This window comes from Cyprinodon variegatus, unplaced genomic scaffold (assembly GCF_000732505.1).
Source record: "Cyprinodon variegatus isolate N-32 unplaced genomic scaffold, C_variegatus-1.0 Scaffold331, whole genome shotgun sequence".
Lineage (NCBI taxonomy): Eukaryota > Metazoa > Chordata > Actinopteri > Cyprinodontiformes > Cyprinodontidae > Cyprinodon > Cyprinodon variegatus.
In genome coordinates, this window is record NW_015150784.1 from 393,375 (window position 1) to 415,603 (window position 22,229).

At 39.1% G+C, this 22,229-nt stretch overlaps 2 protein-coding genes across 3 annotated transcripts; both read right to left on the reverse strand.

Moving 5' to 3' along the window:
• Positions 1–448: 448 nt before the first annotated feature.
• LOC107091284 (carbonic anhydrase 15-like) lies at positions 449–3,224 on the reverse strand. The gene is made up of 8 exons (XM_015385112.1): positions 3,067–3,224; positions 2,950–2,979; positions 1,612–1,788; positions 1,382–1,527; positions 1,199–1,291; positions 1,061–1,127; positions 808–968; positions 449–722 (listed from the first exon to the last, which is right to left on the reverse strand). The coding sequence occupies exons 1-8, from the start codon at positions 3,119–3,121 to the stop codon at positions 510–512; spliced, it is 942 nt and encodes a 313-aa protein (XP_015240598.1). The 5' UTR covers positions 3,122–3,224; the 3' UTR covers positions 449–509.
• A 3,371-nt stretch (positions 3,225–6,595) lies between these two features.
• Positions 6,596–20,858, reverse strand: dgcr2 (DiGeorge syndrome critical region gene 2). 2 transcript variants are annotated; one of them, XM_015385128.1, is made up of 11 exons: positions 20,434–20,858; positions 14,078–14,110; positions 13,246–13,368; positions 11,274–11,360; positions 10,977–11,187; positions 10,676–10,752; positions 10,414–10,596; positions 10,114–10,317; positions 9,749–9,901; positions 8,573–8,809; positions 6,597–8,484 (listed from the first exon to the last, which is right to left on the reverse strand). In XM_015385128.1, the coding sequence occupies exons 1-11, from the start codon at positions 20,516–20,518 to the stop codon at positions 8,252–8,254; spliced, it is 1,626 nt and encodes a 541-aa protein (XP_015240614.1). In that variant the 5' UTR covers positions 20,519–20,858; the 3' UTR covers positions 6,597–8,251. The 2 variants fall into 2 exon arrangements, with proteins under 2 accessions (XP_015240615.1, XP_015240614.1); XM_015385129.1 differs by lacking the exon at positions 14,078–14,110 and having other exon boundaries at positions 6,596–8,484.
• Positions 20,859–22,229: the final 1,371 nt, after the last annotated feature.

Here is a 22,229-nt window from a genome sequence, read left to right on the forward strand (position 1 = left end):
ACGCCCCATAATCACAGCTCTATGGAGCAGGATCAGACGCAAAGTCTGACTAGAATTGAGTAGGACTACGTCAGGCTAATAAATCAACTCCAAGCCCCCAAAATCAAACTTAATTTCACTTGAATTTAAGCTGAACTCACCTCACATTCAGATATTTTAACTAATTTCAATTTTTTTCACATTTGGTTTTTTTCTTACACCACATTTCTCAACAGATACCAACAAATTACTCTTTAAATAGCAGATTAAATGGTAGATTTCTCCACTTTACCTCCTATTTTAAAAGTGAATAACTCTACAGGAAAACTTAGTTTCTGGCTTCATGTTGTTCATGGCTCGAACACAAAGCAGTTTTTTATGATCGGCCTCATTTGGGCCAGTAATAATTCATAGAAATAATCCATGTTAAGGGATTTAAAAGAAAACACAAAGCAAGGAATGAGAGATCGAACACACTCAGTGGGGTTTAATAATAAATTCAAGGAACATGTCATTCTGGGATAACAGGTTTAAAGATAAAACTGCCCCAGCACAACGATGTGCAGGAGACGCATCGACAGCAGCGTCAGAGGATCTGCCGTCCCCCTGAGGAGCCTGGCGTCTCTAGAGGCCGATACGGTACGGCTGAATCGGGTATGGAGGTGTCTGAAGTTGTTCTGCAGAGGCGTCACCTGCGCCGCGTCTTCCTCAGTAGAGAAGATCTGTGAGGTAAACTGAGCCAGCTGAGGAAGAAGGTAGTAGAAACATGACTAGTCAGCACTTACCAGGAAGGAATCCTTTAACAAGCATCAGACTGAAGAGACCAACCTGAGACCAGGAGATGTAGATGGGGACCTCATAGAGAGTCCAAACTACTGCTTGGGAACAGGGTGGGGTGGTGAGGCTGCCAGAGTAACGGTAATATTGGCTCATGTTGAGCTTGGGCAGGAGGCTGAGCAGTGGGAACGGCTTTATTCCAGTCATTTGGCCTTTTGGCGAAAGATTCACAGAAACGTCAGAAAAAGAGCCACAAGCAACACACAAGAGAAAGCTGAGGGTGTTTGTAAAGGGCGTGTCTAACCTCTGTAAGCTACTGAAGATAGCTTTTGGGAAATGTGGCTAAAATGAACATTGTCTGCATAAACAACCTGCAAAAACAACAACACAACTTTATGCAAAGATGATTGATTTAAATGCTGAATGTTTTTTATTGACTTACATCGATGAAGAAGCCGAGAACAGCAAACCCGGTTGGATCCTCCTCAGCTGCAGATACATTAGGATGGATGGACTTCATATTGACTATGTGCATCTGAAACAGAGCAGAGAGGTTAGGGGACGGCTGCGGCGCAGCAGCCTGCTGAATCAGACAGTGAAGCGCTTTTTACTGACCAAACTGTACCTCCATCGGGTATCTGCGTCCGTCCACCGTGTGCTCAGAGCCATTCGTCGAAGGGTCTCCCCAGTGGAAGTGAACCTGGACAGTGTGGTAAACACCTGGAAGACCTCCGCCACTTACAGACATCCCACTTCCAACCTGTAACAAAACTGGGAGGGGAGGGGGCGCGACACGAGTGTCAAATTTAACTCTAAAACAGGAGGCCTCTGTGAGCAAAGCTGCAGGTTGGTCACCAGAGTGTCCGTCGTTCTCCAGCGTCCACTGGCCTGTTTGGGTCTCATCAAAACCCTCCAGATGTAAAAGCCCCAAGGAGAGGTTCCGGACCATGTGATGGTCCAAGTTGATGGGGGAGTGGTGGCCCCCCAGGAGAGGGTGGCATGAGGGGAAGAAGTCTCCCCAGGCGTAAGGATCTGATGGAGAAGGAAGGTGAGGAAATACGTTTAGTGAAGGAGAATTTCAAAGAGTCGACCGAATTTACAAAATATAAACAAGAACAAAATGTTTTTTTTTTTAAATTCAAGCAATGCAAAGAAAGATTTTCTTAAAAATGACATTTTTTAAGATTTTTCCACCAAAATCAGGAAGTAAATTGTTTGAGTTTTAGTCTGGATCATCAAGTCTTACTTCTCAACAGGTGTATTAAGACCAATTCATCACTAAAAAATCCAGTCACACTTACTTTACAATCATGACCATGGGCGGTTCAAGACAGGGGCTGACCAGGGGCAGGGCCACAGTGGAATTAATCTGGCCCCTGCTAAAGCCGCTGAAGTAACGAAATCTTACCAAATAAAACAATATGTGCCGTCACAGAAAACATAAGAGATGCATCCCCCGGATCATTTTTTTTATTTTTTAAAGCTTTATTTCAACATTCATGGAATTTTTTTTTAGCTTAAGTAATATTGAGATATGATCACAGTTTTAATCGGCTATATCTGAGGTTTCCAGAGCTGCAAATGTTTATTTGGTTCACTTAGCATTTCAAAAGATGAATCTTTTTTTCTTTTTTTTTTCACTGCCCCCAGAAAAAAAAAACTGACCTCACCCTGCCCCTTCCGGTAAAATGTGTCTGCTCAGAATTAGGATATAAGAACACATGTAGTTGGGGTATTTAGTTATACATTTTTTTCCCACAACTTCAATTTTAAAAGCAAAACTGAGATCCTGTTTCAGTTTAAAATGACAATATAAGCTTTGACCCTGGTTTTAGCTTCATTTAATCTATATTAAAGGACTTTTAGGTCGTTAGAGTCACGGAAAAAACCTGATGAATTATAAGGTAAATTATACACCCAGATTTCATCTGTAGCAAAAGCTGCCGTTTAACCAATAGGGAGAATAATGGGGCAAAAAAACCTGAATTATTTTTTGTTTAAATCCTCTTAATGGCAGACAAATCTGCAATGACTGCTTAAAGTACACAAAGGTATGTTTAAAGAAAAAACTATTCCTTTTACATTTTCTCTTATAGATATTTAGTTCCGACATAACATTAGAAGAATAAGGAAGGATTCAAATCTCAAAAAGCTCCAAAAGTTAAGATAAATAATACTTATTAGTTTACTCACCACAATCTGGCTCATGGTAACAGTAATCCTCTGGAAGACATAAATAACCAGCATAATAAGCAAACCGTTTCCTTACTAGTAATGTCTTTTTAAATATATATTAATGTAGATTCTTACGCGAATCGGCACACAGAACAAGAACCACCAGAAGAGCTGCGCTCCGAACCATCATGGCTTCAGACAGGTGCTTCAGTATCTTGAGGTAGAATGGAGACGAGTCAGCAGGAAGGTCCAGCTTAAGTATGGCGGGAGGTGAAAGCTGAGTTTTATTTTCTCTTGGACGGATCAGTGAACTGTGTCATTACCAGTGCAGCCGTCGTTTTTGATCAACAGGCTCATTGATGCGGGGACGGCTTCAGCCCCCCCCTCCTCCCAGCAGCCATCAGAGATGCTCAGAGACTAGTAACAAGAGCCATTCATGAGGAAGTCAGAGGATGTGCTTTTCTATCAATGTGCATTGTTTACTAAAGTCTGTATTTAAAGGGCTAAGGTTAAAAAGGGTTTTAACAAATGAAATCAATTTAGTCTAATTTCAAAATTGAAAAGTTAACTACAGGTATTTTAACCATCTAAAAAGATTCATTCAACATTTTATTGTTCAAATAGAACAGAATTGATGAGCAGAGGCTGGTTTATGGTCTAAATATAAATATTTTGACACATATGTAATTGTATTATCAAAGATTGAAGAAAAATGTATATTTCCCTCCATAAAAAGGCTAATTTATTGCTTTTAATTGGCTATTGCCATCAGTGGCTCACAAATCTAGGTGTGAGTTTTGCTGGTAACACCTCTATCATCTAGAAATAGATTTTTGCGATCTGTCACTGGTCGGTCCGTAAGGCACAAAGCTCCTTTTCATCCCCAGCAGCCCTCTTCAGCTGGGTATCACTCTCTCTGTTCTGCCTGCAGCCGTATGAGTCACTCTGAGCGGTAAAATATTCGCTTACTTCAAATCGTCTCGATCTCTGGGTGCCCCAGTCTCACAGACTGGAGGATCGGTGGGATGGGGTGGGGGATTTCCATGCATTCCACCTTAAATCTCTTTGACATTTGGTCACTGCAGGTGGAGGGATTTCCTTGACAAGGAAGAAAAAAAAAAATAAAGAGGATAAATGTCGAGTGAACAGGCCTAGCATAAAGTTTGGATTGTGCTCTCGCATTTCGCAGATGCAGATTAGACGTAGATCCATGTCAAAAAGGAAAAAAAAAAAAACACAAGTTCCTGCAATTTTTTCCCCAGTTTTTAATTTAAGAGCTGTCAAGTATGAGACAATGAAATGTAGCATAAGTTGCATTACAGTTTAAACCCCCTGAAAAAGAGACAAGCACAGAAACTACAGAGTAAATTAAATCAGTTTGTGTGGAGAGCTGATTTAAAGTCCATACAAAAACGTTAAGCTAAATGTATGAGCCTTTAGAGCTACTGTACACTATTGTGCTAAAAAATATCTCTCAGCATGCCAGCACATAAAAAAAAAATACATGCACCAAAAGGTACATAAAACAAGAAGGAAAACAAAGATGGTGCAAACAGAACTGAACAGCATCTCTTTAAAAACACACATGCTCACTTTTAACAGCGTATGAAAACAGGATTTTGTCTGCTGGAGAATCCATTGTGGATTGTCAATGCATGGATTAAAAAAAATAAGTGAGTGTAAAGATGAGCACAAAAAGTCATGTTTTATATATTCAGTACATTCAAACAGGAGATGTTCAGTCAGAGATACTTTAAGCTATTGTTTGAGGAGGGGGGCTGGATCATAGTTTGGATGCTGTTGCTGCTGGTGGAGGAGGAACCTCTCCAAATCCGATCCACAAAAATTCTAGCTTCATCAAAGGAAAAGACAAACTGATATCTTTCTTTCTACATTTTTTTTTATACATCATTAAAGAAAAACTGATCAGTAAGAAAAAAAAACAACAACAAAAAACAGCAGAAGTTTGGCAGAAACATCCTCTCCCTCTGCTTGTGATGCCTTCCATAGCTGCACACACAGATCTACTGCGTAGATGTTCAATCTAGGCATGGGCTGGACAGGATGAGATTTACTTTGACACCCCCCCATCTGACACCTGCTTGGCTGATTTTAATGTTTATATAATTCTCATTAGAATGTTAGAAAAAAAAATCCAGCGGTTTCTAAACATTTCTATTTAAACTGAATTTGGCAACCATCTGTAAAGCAGCAGACTGACCAGACAGACGAACCGGATGACATTAGTGAATTTTTTTTTTTTTTTTCTCCAAACAGTTTTAATAACTTTGAAGCACAGATAGAGCCTATTGTGATTTATTATTTGCAAAGATGCCAAAAAACAAACAAACACTGAAGTTGGTTTCTGATTGAGCAGGTGGTATACTTCAATACATTTTCTTTGGACCCTGATCAAGCTTTGATTTTTTTTTTTTTTTACTGTGCATTTATTAGTATAATACTACTGATTTTTTTCAAATTTGGATCAAAGCTTTTGTTTGATTTTCACATTCAAAGTTGAGGTGAGAAAGTTTTGACTGTCTCCATTGTCCCCATTTCTGAATGAGATTATTTCGAGTCTTATGCCGAGTCAAATTTCAACTTTTATCTTTTAGACAATATGCTGAAGGACAATCTGGGTCAATAAATGTTTCCCAAACTCATCCAGACTTGGAATAATAAAAAAAAAAAACAATATATCCAGATTTAAAGGCTTCAAAGGAACCTTGTGAACAATCAGAAACTCAATGTAGATTTCATTCAATCCGTTTCTGACTGAAGAAAACAACTATTTTATTATTCGTGTTTTATCAACAACAGGGTTATATTTTTAAGTAAAGCAATTAGACCTTGTTGCAGGCTGAAATTTTATTTCAGATTTGTACATAATTTCTTTTGCTAGTCCATGCCTGGTTGGCACAGCCTGGGAGGGAGAGGCAGCATCCGTGACAATAAAGAAGTTTTCCCTCACAAATCAAAACGTGAAGACTGTACAGAGTAATGAAACAGTTCAACAACATATAATACATCATTTATATGCTAACAAGTAGGGCTAAGCGATAAACCGGATTTTTACCGCTGCCGTCATTCTCTATGATAACCGGCGACAATTTTCCTATGTTGGTGAAATAAACTTAATTCTGCTGTTTTTCCTGTGTTCAAGGGTGGCTGATATTTCCATTCCCCTTTAAGACACAGCAGCGTGTGTGTAATAAAATGAAGCCTTAAATGGCCAAGCTCCATCTTACATCAGATCAGATTGTTCCTAATGTCCCTGAAAGAGCACTTCGCTCTCAATCCGCAGGTTTACTAGTGGTTCCTAGAATTTCTAAAAGCAAAATGGGAGGCAAACCTTTTAGTTATCAGGCTCCTGTGGAACCAAATACCAGTTTTAGTCTGTTAGGCAGACACCCGGTCTACTTTTAAGGCAAGGCTTGCAACTTTACTTTTTGATTGCTTATATTTAAAAGTGGCTTAGGTTATCCTGAGCTTCTTTATAGTCATGATGCTATAGGCTTAGACTGCTGGAGGACATAGGGACCCCTATTTCATCATTCTGCTACATTCAATCTCTATTCTCCCATTCTGCAGTATTTGTTAGTTCGATCTCTAACATACTGATCTTTCTGCTTTTTCTCATGGTAGCTTTATCTGGTCTGTTCCTGTTTGGCTGAGACACCATACTGGAGAGAAATAACAGCTGTGCTGCTGCCATCAACACCTTTGTTCATAGATGTTGGAGCTTGGCCTGTTTTTCAGTGTAGTCCCGTTTCTCTCATTGTGACTGGTTGGATGGGCTCTCTTTGTCCTCTGACGTGGGGGCTGACCCGGAGCTTGTCTGCCTGGCTGTGTGTTTCCTGGACACACCTGGACACCTGTGGAGCTGGTTTATAGCTGCCTTTTGTATCTCTGCTTCTGTCTCCTTGAACCCCAGTCGGCCTCGGCAGATGGCCGCTCACACAGAGTCTGGTTCTACTGGAGGTTTCCAGTTAAGAAGTGGCTAACACAGCCGTAAACGAAATAATATCAGTTAATCCTGTCGTATTGGTTCCCAAAAAAAATTCTGACGTCTGTAATTTGTAAATATTTTGTGTTCCATAGTAGATGTAGAGCAAAAGAATATGCGAAATGCTACCCAAAACTACCCAAAGTGACACCACCTACAGCAAAACCACACTGTTGAGTTTGAGGACGTGCAAAAGGCTCCATTACCTTTGCACAAAAATATTTCCGAGAGGTAACATTTTTCTCCTGTTCAATGAGACATTGTTGAAAGTTTGAACTTTAATGTTTACAAGACTTTATGTTTATTTCAATTTAAATGTAACCTGGTTTGGTCAATAAATACATGAAAAATAGATCAGTTGCATTTCCTACACCTGCCATTATTTTCAGAGAGCAGGAGCATTTATCGTTATCAAGGTAAAATTGTCCAATTTATCGTGATATCGATTTGAGGTCATATCGCCCAGCCCTACTAACATGCGATTTTCCCTTTCTATAAACTCAAATGCTTTAATATTTAATCTGTAACCATCTCTACATTGCATCATTGATCAAAGTCTAAATCAGCTTACATGTTTCCAACAATCAACCAAAATAATCAAACTGCAGTCATAAATTAAGACCAAACAGAACACAACACCAAACTGATTATCAGCATCACCATTCTTCTGATATCTAAAGCTTTTTTTTTTTTCCCCCAGCATAACCCGATAAAAACCCAACTACCAACAGCCTCCTTAAAGTTAATCTCTGAGCTAAAAAATATCTGGTTCTGCAAATCTGCGCTATAAATCTGGAAGACAGCTGCTTAGGTCAGATTGTAAAAATGAAGGGGGGGAGCAGAAGGTTTTAATCAGCTCTGGGTCATGCTGCGGCAGAAAGGAGTGGATGTTATAGTAGCTTGGAGATCAATAAAGATGCTGCAGTTTCAAACTGTGACGCCAACAAAAAGCGCACAAAGCAACACAAGTTGGGTTTGTCGTTTTCTCTCTTTGCTGGACTAAAACATTGGCTCTATAAAGTCTGATCCTCAGGGAGCTCTCACCCAATTTAGCTGCTTCTTAGCTTTTTTTTCCTAGTCTGCACAAAAATAAGTGCAGCCGTCGAGTTATCGGGTTGCTCCCTCAGATGCCAGCGACTTCAAAAACAAAGAACAAACAGCTGAAATGTCTTCAGAAAAAAAAAAAAAACGCCCCGCTGCAAGGAGGCGTCAGCTGCTCCTTCTCGTACGTCTATACAAACTATAGGTCTACTCCCTGAAGCCGACATCGACAGCCTGCAGTTCTAACTCCTGATATCCCTCCCTCTGTGGCTCCTATACAACAGTGCTGAGAGAGGAGGTGCAGTCTGAGGGCAGAGAAGCGGGGCTGTGGCCATCTGTTGGTGTGTCAGGTCCCACCAGGAGCGTGCTGCTATCTATGGAGTCCTCCCTCTCTTGAGACGATGGCACAGAATCTGGCACTGGACAAGGGGAGGTGGGAAGGTCGGCCTCCAGCCCGTCCCCCATAGTGTTCATCTGGCTCGGCACCATGGAAACCCCGCTGTGTCCTGGAGGCGACAACGAAGAGCAGAGAAGATAAGAGCTCAACAGTTTACATGACAACCTGGTTGAAAAACAAGAGGTTGTTGCCCATACCGAAGTCCACGTAGAGGAAGGTGTCTGGGTTGATGGAGGCTTCGTATGGTGGGGGGGGATCATCCGGGTGCTGGATGTCGGGGTATTTATAGGCTGCGTACGGCGGGGGAGGCTCCTGGAAATGGAAAGCGCCGCCCTCTCCATCGTCAGACAGATGCAGAGGAGTGAGACCAGTTCCAAAGGCATCAGGGCCGTAGTCGAAGCCTGGAACTCGTCGTCCTAGGTTGAAGTGGTGCACTGAGGGCATGCAGGAGTGCAGAAACAGAGGAAAGGGAAATGTTACTGCCCTGATTAGAAAGAGGGGAGCAGTCAGAACAGACAGATACAAAATATCCTAAAAAACAAGCAATTTGCAGATCAGTGAATGCACCACAGTCAGACAGTTGTTAAGAGCTGAGATGTTTCTGCTGGTTCAAGCTACTTAAATTCCAGACAAATATCTTATTTTAAGACACAGATGTATCACATCAAATAAAAATGATCTAATATGAGATAATTGTTAATTAGATAATTATTATAATGTATTCTTGCACTGCAAGAAAAGACTTTATAATTAATAAATAAATTCTGATATTAATAGCTTCCATTTTTAGTATATCATTTGTGAATATAGCCTATGGATTTATTGCTTTTCAACCTATCTTACCCATCTTTAGTTATAATAAAAAAAAGGTTAAATGATATTATTTGACAAGTTTTATTCAACTGGTGAATCAAACTATTTTTATAGGTAAACAACAACAAAATCACAAACAATTTTATTTATTTAGAAAAACAATAAACAGTTTCAATCCCCCCTCGAAATAAAGAGACTAGGTTAGAGAGGCAAACTTTGAGCTTTTAGGCTATTAGGGATAAAAAAATAAATTAACTTAGCAAATGCCAGCATCACTAAAGCTTTTATAAAACAAAATCAGAGAAACCACGGAGATAGAAGACACCATTTAAAACAGGAAAAGCTTGTTTTTCATGATATTATAGCACTCTTCTAATGGCAATACTGTGATCAAATTAGTTGGAATAAACTAAAGAAAATTCTATTATCTTTCATCATCAGTTCTCCAAAACACTGGGTGATCTTTAGCATCTTCCTCCTCTATCAGGCTGGAATTTAATCACAGAATTTTCATAATTCGTCTGAAAACAAAAATCCCACTTTATAACTCATATGCTTACAGTTTCCACCGATCAGAGTTTCGATGCGTTCACGTCTTCTCTGACGCAGTCTGTGCACCATGAAGAGCAGCAGCAACAGGATGAGAAAGGATGAGATGCAGCTGACGATCAGCCTCATCCCACTAGCCATCGAATCAAACAGACTGCTTCCATCTGAAGGGGATAAAACAAACAAAAAAAGCTCTAAATTAGATTTTTTTTCACTCATGCACAAAAATCAAGCAACATCCCTCTAATTAATAATTGCTTAAAGAATGTACATCAGTGCTCTATTTTTTATTTTACAATAATAAGCAATATGACCCAACAACAAGGGTAAGCCGGGTTAAATAACTCGATGATATGAGGCCGAACTGGGACTGTACCGGGATCTAGGCAGGTGAACTTGCAGCACTCCTTGGGGTCCTTTTGAAAGTGATTGCAGCCTTGCGGTCGCTCACACAGCGCCGCCACACACATCTCTGGCTCGCCGTCATGACATGTGCAGCTCAAACACGGGTCGTCTCCCTTCGGGGTGAAGTAGTAGCCCTCGTTTACGACATTGTCTTTTATGTCAACGCATGTCTGCCCTGTGGAGGAGAGGAAAAAACACAACATCAGTTAAACGACCAATTATTGACATATCAGGAACATTAAAAAAAAAAGTAAACAGAGAGAGCTCCTACTCCTCTTGCACAGGAAGGGGAACTTCTTGTAGCAGTTTTCAGCGTGCCAGCTGTGCAGGCCTCGTTCATTCATGCTCCTGATCTGAAAGCGTTGCAGCTGGGCGCAGAAGACATTATCCTGGGAGGGAGACGTCTCCCCAAACTTCTTTAAGCCTTCAGGTGGTAAAAACACCTGCATTGACCCTGTTAAGAAACAATACGTGTTACTACTCAGTTCAGATTGGTGCGCAGAGTCAATACAGCTCATCTTTCATTTTGCTACCTTTATATGCTACTTCCCAGCGGCCCTCCAGGGTGTGACTTCGATTGGTGATCACATACTGATAGCCTACCCAGAACCTGAAAATGGAAAAAATAAATATCACTGTATGAAGAATTCATGTCTGAGTTCATGAACTGGCACATATTCACCACTAGATGGCATGCTATCATTATGATCCCTTTAAGAATCACTGCACATTTTTGTTTACAATAAAAAAAGCCAAATCTGTTGGTGAAGGCAGAGCATCATGGTTTGTAAAATTAAAAGCCATTTAAAATAAAAATACTGATCAAACACTTACTTGCACTGGTCTCTGCGCTCACACACTTTGTCATCAGAATCCACTTCGATCTTCAGTATGAACTGCAGCTCCTCACTGGTTACGAACGTAGCCAGAGAGCCGTTAACCTTCTGGCACGTATCCACAGCCTGCCAGTAGTTCTCATTCTTCAGGTAGACTTTGTAGCAGCTGGCTGTCTTATCGTAGTGATGCCACCCGCTGGGGCATTTCTCTGTAAGCAGGGGTCAAGGTTTAGACGGCTGCACAGGATAAAACTACATCAATGCTCACATCCTGAAAGCAAAGTTAGATACTTACTGTTGAAGCGCACTGGCTGAGCAACACCCATAGCATCTTCTACCTGCTCGTATCCGTCCTCAAATCGAAACCTTTCCTCCTTTAAGACTGAGAGAACATTTTAACTATCAGTTAACTGCATTTGGTTGCAATGCAAATGTTCTTTGAAACCAGAAGAGGATATTCATACATTCAAACCCAAAATCTCTTAGTTAAAAGATCAAGAGTGGCTGGAAAGCTTTGCAGATTTTAGCCTCTTCTGAGAATGATTAAGAGTTTAATGAGATTAAGATCTGGACAGACGGAAGAACTCTGGCATTGTCTGCACACAACAAATGCTGCTCCTGCAACAAGGCCAGGGAACTGAGACCTAAACATAATGCTTCTTGATGCAGGTGGGGGGAAGAAAATAATAAAAAACCAAAAAAAAAACAAAAAAAACAAGGATGTGCACAGTAGAAGAGAGCAGATGAATTACGATTACTTTTCAGTGAGCTAAAGGTCAAAGAACAGGAGCTTCTGCCAGCAGCTGAAAAGAGAAGGTCAGTGTAAATAAGAGGAGGTGTCTGTTAAGCATGGAGGTCATTTCTGATGATGAGACAAGTTAGTTTCTTCTCACTTTGCTTTGTCTAGCAGCTTTACTCCAACAGTCTGGTCTCTCTGTTCAGACGTGGCAGTAACAAACCTATAACGTCAGTGCTGAGCAGCCAATCAAAGGTCTCCAACTTTCTGTATTTCCAGCAGCTACAACCTTCAGCACTTCATGTGGCCTTTAGATTAGCTAAAGAACAGTGCAGTTAGAGATTCATGGAAGCCGTTTCCATGACAGACAAGCTGCATTCAAGCGTTACATCATCAGGTGCAACACACAGCTTTGTGTGAAATGATATGAAGCATTGAACCAAGCTCCAGAGAAGTGAGGAAATATTCTCAGGGGTGATGAATCGTGTCTCACTAACTGGAAATCCAATTTGATCTGGGTTTTAGCTGCTCTATCTGACTACATCGTGCCACGAGGAACATGTAGAGAGGACAAATTGTTTATATTCAGTCCCTTTAGTTCCAGAAAAGTAAAGGTGTTATTATTTAGCAGCATACAAAGTATGCAAACATTATGTCGGTTTTATGTAAACAATCCTGAGGTGACGGCCCCGTTCAGCAGATTACACAAGAGTCAATGAAAGTTCCACAAATACATCAAGTTAGAGTTCAACCCGACCACACATTTTAAAATTAGAGCAGAGATGGAGAGCCAGGCTTTCTCGTTCAACATTGGTGTCTGACCTCATAAATGTGCTTCTAAATGTCTGAAAAAGAGAAAAGGATGATCCAACATCAGAATAGACAAATGACCCAAATGTGGCCAGCAACATAACCACAGCGCGTTGCAGCACAGATCCCAGAGGGCTCTTTATAAACAGTTCTAAACATGTAATCAAACAGGAAGAAGCATTAAACATGACAGCCAGAACCTATTCAAAAAACAAAAGATGTGATCTCTTTAACCTTTGCAGCCAGCGTTGGTGCCTGTTTAATACATTTGGCCTTTCGAAGGAATGAGAGGGGGCCAGTGTGATACCTTAATCAGCTGTACAGCCAAAGCATTAACTCGAAGCTTGAATAGCTACTCCTTTATGGAGGTCACATGTTGAACTCAATCCTTTCAATAATTCCCACTATGCCGTCAGGGATCCGGTAAGACTTCAGGATTTATGGGGAAAACAATGGGATTTTGGTCAACAGGCTTAGCTCTGTAACATCTAAACACTGTGGAGGGGATCAGCCTAATGGTGAAAAAAAAAAAAAACATGACAAAAAATCTTGCCTTTAAACACTATAAGTCCCGAGTCGTTCTGAATCTCATTCCTGTTTTTAAAAGCTGCTTGCATACGATTTGTACCTTCAAGTGTAAAATATTGTGCATGCTGCAGGGCTTTTGAGAAATCGATCAAAGTCGTTAGAACGATGGAGGCTGTAGGTGAGTTTTACTTACGGGGACAGTCCATCTCATCACTTTTGTCCTCGCATGCTGTCCAGCCGTCACACTGCCAGGACATGGGAATACACTGCATCTTCCCACTGCGGCAGGCGAACTGCCCAGGGTTGCAGCGTTGCTCTGAAACATAAGGCCATTAGTCGGGTCAAACGTTTCTTTCCTTACAAATAAAACACAGGGGGAGATCTAAAATATGCAGATTAAGTGTTTGAAATCATAGATTATGATGATTGTGGTTGGAATGGATGCAAATACTGTTCCCATTTAAGATAAACCAGCATCAAGAGAGGGGCAAACTGTATCAGAAGCTTTAAAGATTTTAACTGCACTCCTTTTTTTACCTTCTCCAATAAATGAATGATAATAAATGAAAGATTCTCCAATCAGCAGACAATATCTGATCTTGCCAGCTCATATTTAAAGACGCCGCTGGTCCATCTCAAACAGCTTGTTCAGACAAATCCATTTCAAAGAGTAATTTATCTCACTGTAAAAAGACCACGTCACCAAAGGAGAACAACAGCACTGTTTGTGTAGCGTCGTCAAGTTCTAAGTAAAGGCCTTCAGTTGAAAAGATTTCATAACGACGAAAGGCACTGAATCATCCTCCTCCAACCTTTACTGAGCTCTATTATTCAGCTTTGGAAATCAAAACATTAACAGTTAGTTGGGCTGTACGAAAACTATTTTTATGAAAGGTAACCCTTCAAAAAACACTTTTGAAAATCTCCCTTGTTAAAAAAAGAATGATTAGAAGTTATCTTTACATAAAACAAGTTTTCTTACTGGTGCTTCCTAAAAAAAACAAAAACAAATAACGCCTTCTTACCTGACAATAATCTTGCCAGAGCTAGCCGTGGACCTGGAATAAATAAAAACAATGATGTGACTATCTGGCTTATTGGACTGGTTCAATTTTACCTTCAAATCAGCTGACCATAACAAACCTAATTATACTAACAGATTATCTTGAATGAAAACACACAATTAACTATCTTCTTAAACCCATTCCTGATTATACAAAATTATGATTATTTCTTTAAAATGAATATTCAAAAATGTCCAATAAGAACACTGGATCAAATATACCAATGTTGATCTAGTTTTGCAAAACAATCATGTCTGAACAGCAGGTTAATTTAAAGACTGTGTTTTAAGTGAATGGAGACGCTACAAAACCCTAGAAACAATACATTCTTCTCTGTTAAAAGCCATTGAGGATCACTCAGCTACCATCCTATTTTTAGTCATACTAAGTGAACTGAGATGTGCTCCAAGTGCTTCAAGGTTTTGTTGGTTTCTAGGGTCTGAACCCATTATGACCCACAAGAATGGATAGCATTAAAAGCCATGGATATAAATATACATCACTGAGGAGGAGTATTAATATTTAGGTCTTTAGGTAGAAATGCAGCTGGCTCTTTATGCCTTGGCAATATGTTGTTGTTCCTACATCACAATATAAATGCACATTTAATGCTGCATGAGATCCAAGGCTGCCTGCATGCATCATTATTCATATATCTGATGCATTTTTGATAACTGTGCAGCTGACAACTGCAGAAGTACTGAATTTAATCAGATCCCACAGCAGCTTAATGTTATCAGATATTAATGTCCAGCTCTGATTATCACCAATCTACTATGTTCCCGTTCTAAAGCGCTTCCTAATGATTATGCCTCCCCACAATCTGATTTCTCTCGAAATAGAAACGGAGTATCTGAAATGACTTTAGCCTGAAGCTGTTTGAGACGTTGTTTGCTCGGGGTTTCATTACAGAGAGGATGATTACTGATGGTTGTTAATTAACCGCAATTCAGAAATGAGAAAATTGACATATTTGACAATAAAGCGATGTTAGATGAAAGAAAAAAAAACTGGTGGCTGGATTAAAAGGATTTGTGAGGGGAAAAAATTAAAATTCGATCTGTTAAGAAACTACAAAATTTAGTGAGATATCTAAAAGGCAATGATATTTGAAGCACATATATGCTATAGTGTAGTAAGATGGATTCATGCCCTTAATGCTGATACTTTATGAAGATGATAATAACTTTGCATTGTGATGAGAGAAACATGAAGAAAGGACAATTATGGGTTAATAACTACCAAAATAATATCGCAAAATTAAATATCTTTAGCAAGTTTTTTTGTTTTATACCATGCAGCCCTAATGCACCAAGCCCTTTATAATGAACTAAAACTATAAAGCTCATCACTCTATTGTCTGATAAATCAATTGTTTAAAGCCTTCAAAAAATGTTTGTAAATTTGTTTATTAGTGAGGTAAAGATGGAGGGCGTTTAAAAAACAAAATCTTTATTGTCATGTGCAAAGCTTACAAAATTAGATATAGGTCAATTTTGTTAAACTATCTCAACGTTTTGTTTATTTTCCCCAATCTCTACATCTGACAGTGAAAAAGAGGTTTTCTCGGCTGATTTAACTTTAAATGTGAAAAGGCCTGAACTGCTGGTTGAAAAACAACCAAGACCACCTGTCTCGGGTAGTGATTAGCACAGAACCCAGCTGGAACAGCAGTCATGAAATTTTATGAAGTCCAAAAGCACTGGGTTCATGAATCAGGAGGAAGAATGTCTGGTACTTCACAGAAGTTTGTTTGGAAGCCGAATTATGAACAAGTGACTGAGCGGAGAGGAAACATGACAGAACTAGCCTAGCGGTTCAACTCCAAATAAAACAAATTAACAACATTTGCAAGACAGTCATAAAAAGCACAAAAAAACACTGCAGCTGTAAACATTCTGAGAATAAAACTAAAACCTGATTCTCTTTCTATATTCCATGAACCAGCTGTTTAGATTTCAAAGTAAATAGCTGCTGTTTGAGAAAGATTTTTGACATCGGCATTTTCTGATGTGTAGACAGTTTATAGTGTCTTGTGTAACAAGAGGAACATACAATAATTCCTTTTAAGAACGTCCCAACATCCGTCCAACAAACAGAACAGTGATGCTGCAATGCACAGGAGCTGAACTGTCTCTGGCAGCGATGATTCAACTTGGAGGTTTGCTGTTAAAAGCAGTGAGTGGGAACAGGCAATTATTTTCCTTTCAACCTCCTCACATTTAAAACCATCCCTTGGCAGACAAAAGCTCTCCGGGTCAAATTTCCTCAAAAACTAACTAAAGTAAACAGTTTTCGCATTGAAAAACTGATTACCGCTTTTGCTGTTTTAATGGACTAACAAGAAGTCAATCTTTTCTCTTTTTTTTTCTTCACAGACAGAATTCACAGTTTCACTTCTTATGTGACAAATGTAGCACTTAAAAATGGTAGGTAGTGATGGAGAACTACCTCTTTTTATAAGGAAATGTTGCACAGTCCGTGCAAACAGAGGGGTAGTAACAATCGAAACTGCTAAATGCATAAAATTATATTTAACTCAGATGTCATTATCACTTCATGTTTTTCAGAAATGTGTCAATAAAATCTTTTTTTTTTTTTTTTTACTTCCCATACATTTTTTACATTCCAATTAGCCAAACAGGGCATGCAAGTTTTTTTTTTTAATTGCTGAAAAGTTGTTAACCCAAACCTGGAATATTTAGAGGATGAGGAATGTTTTACAGCTTCCTATGAAAGTAAATAATAAATCCTAACAAATATTAACAGGATCAAATATTTAGTTTCATATTTTGTATGTACAATAAATGAACAGGCTTTGCAATTTCTTACATAACGCTGTTAAGTAAACTAAGTGTTGCAATTTGTCCTGGACTAAGGGTGTTTAAGGGTGGTGCGCTTGATCGTTCCAGACCGAAAGCTGACTTTTTTCTTGTTTGTTGAACTTCTCTTTCAGATTTTACTTAAAGCAAGTAAACTACTACTCACAAACAAACAAAAAAAAGAAAATAATCAAACTTGTGATTGTTTCTTCTATTGGAAAAACACAGCTAGGAGCACAGATCCTGAAAACCTGAAACCTGTGCGTAGGGCCTCTGTTCTACATATCTGTGTCGTTTTTACAGCTCCAAATTCAGGTCTTATTTCTAATTTGGAACATTGTCAGAGAAGCCATGCTGCTGGTTCTGGCAACACCAGATGCAATCTTCCCCAAAGTCTGGTTCAAAGTGAACGTTTGCACTTCAAAAAGTAGGTCTTGGTCTGAATCTTTGGTCCAGACAGAGTTTGCTTGAGCTCATTAACACCAGCATGAAAAGTCCAAATCGAGGGGTGGACCAAAGTTTATACTAGACTAAACTTCACAGGTATGGATACACCAGAAACCAAAACCACTCTTCTGTTCCATTATATAAGCAAAATAGAGGCCTATTATTTTGTTTTGTTATCAAATGATCGACTGAACACAAGAAAACATGTGATCACCACTTAGGCTGTGTCCAACTGTCCGCCCTATCCCCTAAATCACTGTATAGATCGGGGACTATAAAATGGACTTTATAAGCAACTCAGTTAACTGACCATTCAGACAGATGATCACTACTTTTAGCTCCCCGTTGGTCACGTAACTCCATCCGGTAGTGCCTGCGCCATCTTTGTTATTAGTCGCCCCCGTCGGGTAGCGACAGCAGGCTGCTTTGACAGAAAATCCCATAATGCTTTGCGATGATACAAAGCATTCCGGGATACATCTGCTCGTCTAGGCTATGTCTGAATGTCTGCCCTAACCACTATGTAGGGCACTATATAGTGGTTACGGTGTAGGTACCAGATCTGGTCTCTATTCGGACAAACTGTATTGCACCAGTTTGTTAAGAATCAAATCTCTTTTGAAATCTCAAAATATTATAACATATATTTGCTATTATTTTACATTTCATTGGCGATCTAAAGTAGCTGAAAGTAGAAAACAATCATTGTCAGTCTTGAAGGAAAGTACTGCATTCTAATACTGAGCTCTGCCATTTAACAAGGCGACAAAAAAAGTCTTAGCTTATTTTTATTCTTTTTATTAAGATTTGAGAGCAGGGGAGGACAAATGGGACATCTTGAAAAATTACTTTCATAGAGATTTTAGAGAAACAAAGAAGTATACTTGTAGAAAACAAATGGTTGTTGTTGACACAAATTTAAAAGTAGTGTAGCTTAATATGGCTAAGTGAGCGAGCTAAAATAGGCTAACCTGTTAGCTACTGAGTAAAGCTAGCCACAGCGCTACCCTGCTCTCCCCCTTTACTTTATGGTCTTGCAGTTACTTTGTTCAACATACACAGATTTTTTTCATTTTTCTTTTTTAAATCGATCATGTAAAACTTTATCGCTCATTAGACACACTAACAATACAGATGCTCCCAACTCGGCAAACGGAAGCGAGGCGCAAGTTTATTTTGCATATTGTGTTTTTGTGTTTAATAAAAAAAAGAAGGCAGGTTAATAAATATGGGTAAGAGAAAATGTGGAAAAATAAAATTTCAAAAATTGGAATTTGGTGGAAAAATAGAACAGATTTTATAGAGCCTCACTTAAGTTTGCCTTTTAGTTCTACATAAAAGTTCTGCGGATGGTTTATTAAATAGATATGGTGGCCTAGGGCAGTTTCTGTCTGTTCAAACTTTGCTCTGCTATGTTGCAATACTTTATTTAGGTCTCCAACTTTACACCCGAGCAGAAGTATTTCGGCCAGCCACAGTTTATTGCTAAAACTCCATACCCTACCAAAGCAAAACCAGAGGTCATAAAAAAAATAAACCAACCAAGGAGACTCAAGAGAGCCTCATGATGTTGACCAAATCCTACCACAATCTTGCATTATATTGCACCATATTGTGAAAGTGTTATGCACGATGTGCATGCATGAGGTGTTTGTTTATCCCACCCACAAAAAAAAGCCTTTTAAATCTCATCGTCTTTTCTAAGCCAGACTCATGAAAGTAGTATTATAAATTTACACAACTGAAATGTAAGCTCAACTTTTTGTCTTTGTTCATTAAATTGTAAAAAACGTGTAAAAGTGAGGATGTTATTTGCCATAGTTTTACATTTGGGGTGAGTCAAAAAAAAGTATGCCAAATAAAATCCTTTAAATTAAAACAGGCCCTAGAAATGTTCTTACACTTCTAAATTATAAATGAGTAGCAGTATTCTTTTTTTAAATGGCTTAGAAATGACCCAGCAGTTTCAAAACATGCACTTTGTGAACCCTAGGCAATGTTTTCAGAGGGTTAAGAGATATGCTGAAATCTGCACAAAAATGACCTTCACATTAAGGTCTAAAGCCATAGAAGTAGAACAGCAACACCATGACCCATATTTTGACCCTTTAGAGCCTCATCTGATTAAAGACTTAAAAATAATCGTATACTAATACAATTAAATTTAAAAAAGCCACACCAAAGGTGGACAATGTTTAGGAGGTCGGGTCAGAGCCAAGGAATAATGCATTTATCCAGGAGCTCCACTGAAAACAGGTCCTCTAATCCACACAATTAGCGGGATCACAAGACCAAGCTTGGAGAAAACCACAAGATGCATCTGTCCTCCACTGATGCTCACAAAGCTTCATTAAGGTGTTCATTCAGAGCATCAACAGTGTTTGGGTTGAAAAAAAAAAAAGCAGCATTGATCCACTTCTTGTTGAAGAGACACATGTCTAGACAGAGAATAATAGGGAAGTATTCACTTTAATGGTGGGGGAGTATGCTCTTAATGATGGTGCTTTAATTTTAAAGCTGTAATAAAAGGTTTTAAGCTTCTCCAAATCATCTTAACAGAAAGCTACATTATTTTAGTATTTCTAGTCTGGTGTGTTTGATGCTGGAGATGAATATGAGCCAGGTTTGGAGATGCAGGAAGGTAAATATATTAGATTAAAAGCCCAATCTGGAACTGTAGATATGATATTAACTGTGAACCAGGCTTTGAAGTTCATACATTATGGATGTGCGCTATTAATAAAAGAAATTAAAACATAACTCGTTGAAGTTAGCCATGTTGGGTTAAAAAATATAACATAAATGTGATTGCAGTTGAATTTTCCTGTTACAACCGGCCTAGTTTTAGAGAACAACACAGCTAGCTGGTCCTTCTCCCCACCAACAGCAGCAGGGAGTCGGGATGAAATCTACCAGAGTCCCAGGTCTGACCAACAGGCCGCTGCGACTGGAAATCAGTTTCTCCCACTTCATTTGGTGGAGGAAAACTGAACAGCAACACAGACACACAATTAAATAAATAAAACTAACAATCTTAGCTTTATTTACCTGTCCGTGGTGGGTCCGTAAGCGTGAGGACGAAGAGAAGAGAGAAGAGGAGGACGAAACTGCTGCTGTCAGCCTTTGGCAACATTTATCCTCCATTCATAGTAACTCCTCAATTCAGAAATGTAAAAATATACCGAGGACCAGCAACGCCTCTGCCCTATACTAAATTATAGGCGCAAAGCCTTTAAAACTACTGCTTCCCATTTTGTGCGCGCAACGACTGACTACAGAAAACAGCGAAAATAAAGCATAGTCGCATTCGAGGAGAAACAGGTTGAAGTTAATCTCTCTAGGTTAGCTAGCTGGCTGCTCGGCCGTTACCGTCGACCGTTGGTGCTCGATGCGGAGCGGCGCTCATCCAAGATGGCCGCGGCCTTCCATCACAACAATTCCAAACATTCGGCGGAGCTCGGTTCACAGGCAGACTGTCAGCTGGAGAGGCTGCCGGGGGCGGAGTCTGTGGATGAGAGCGGCCCGGGTGGAGCCTTACAACTTATGGCAAGCCATTTAACATAAATTCGGTTTCGTCTGCCCATCCACGTTCTACATATCTTAAAATACATTTTGACTAGACAAAACCACATTTTGACTATCCGGAATGGTAATTTAAGATATCTGTATTTACATTCTGATTAGGAAGAATAAAAATTCGCGATATCTTAAATTAAAGATATCTCAAATTACGACACCGGATTTGTCATTTAAAAAGTCACGCGCTGATTTAACTTTTCCTCCTTTGGATTAAACTGACAGTAACAACCAAATTTATGTTAAAATGGCTTGCCATAATCAACTTGGATCAACACGGCTTCCAGAGGCGGTGTTGTGTTGGAGGGTGGGACCCATTGGGGGACCGACCCAGATGTATTTTTATTAGACAGGTTTTATTGGAGAAATTTGGTGTTGAATGCAACTGAAACTTTAAGTGAAACACAGCAAACAAAAAATAATTCATCATGGCTCTAGATGGGGGCCATTGGCCCTGCAGATCTGGTCCCTGTACCAATAATGTCATATAGATTTATGATAAATAACTTATATTTGCTGAAACAAAAATAACTAATAGGTGAATTGGAACAATTTATTGATTTAAAAATTATGTCACTTTTAACACTTGAAAGCACTTTTAACATCAGTGATATTGAGATAGGATCCCAGTTTTTATCCTTTAGGTTTCCAGAGCTGTAAGTGGCTCATTGATTAGCTTATTATATCAAAAGGTTGACATTTACCATTTTTTCTTCTATTTCTTTGTTCCGCTATGAAAAAAAACATTGCCCCCATCCCCTGCAATGCTTTAACCCCTAATGACAACAGCGGTGTGAAAATATTAGAGTAAAACTGATAACTAAAAAAACACAAATATAAGAAAAACTAATAATTATGCCTCCAACAGATTTATTCCATGATTTTGTTCTAATGTGTGATTCTAAAAGTAATTTTAACATAACTGCCAAAGACAAATAAAATTGCATATTAGAGATCATGAATGTATTTCTTAAGAGGATAAAAAAAACTATCCAGACCAACCCGCAACTGCAAACTGTTGGAGGCAGAGTTTAGTTTCACTAGCAACACTCTGGGCTGATATACATATGTCTTACTGAGACATTAAGTAGGCTTAGAACATCAGTTTTTGGTTTATAGAAATATAAGAATACATAAGCAAAGTCACTTATACCTCACACTCTAGAAATTGTTACAGAGCAATTCTTAGGGCTTTAAAATTGAACAGAAAGCCTTCAAAATGCTGCTTCAAGGCTAAGACCATTTGTATTGACTTCTATTCTACCAGA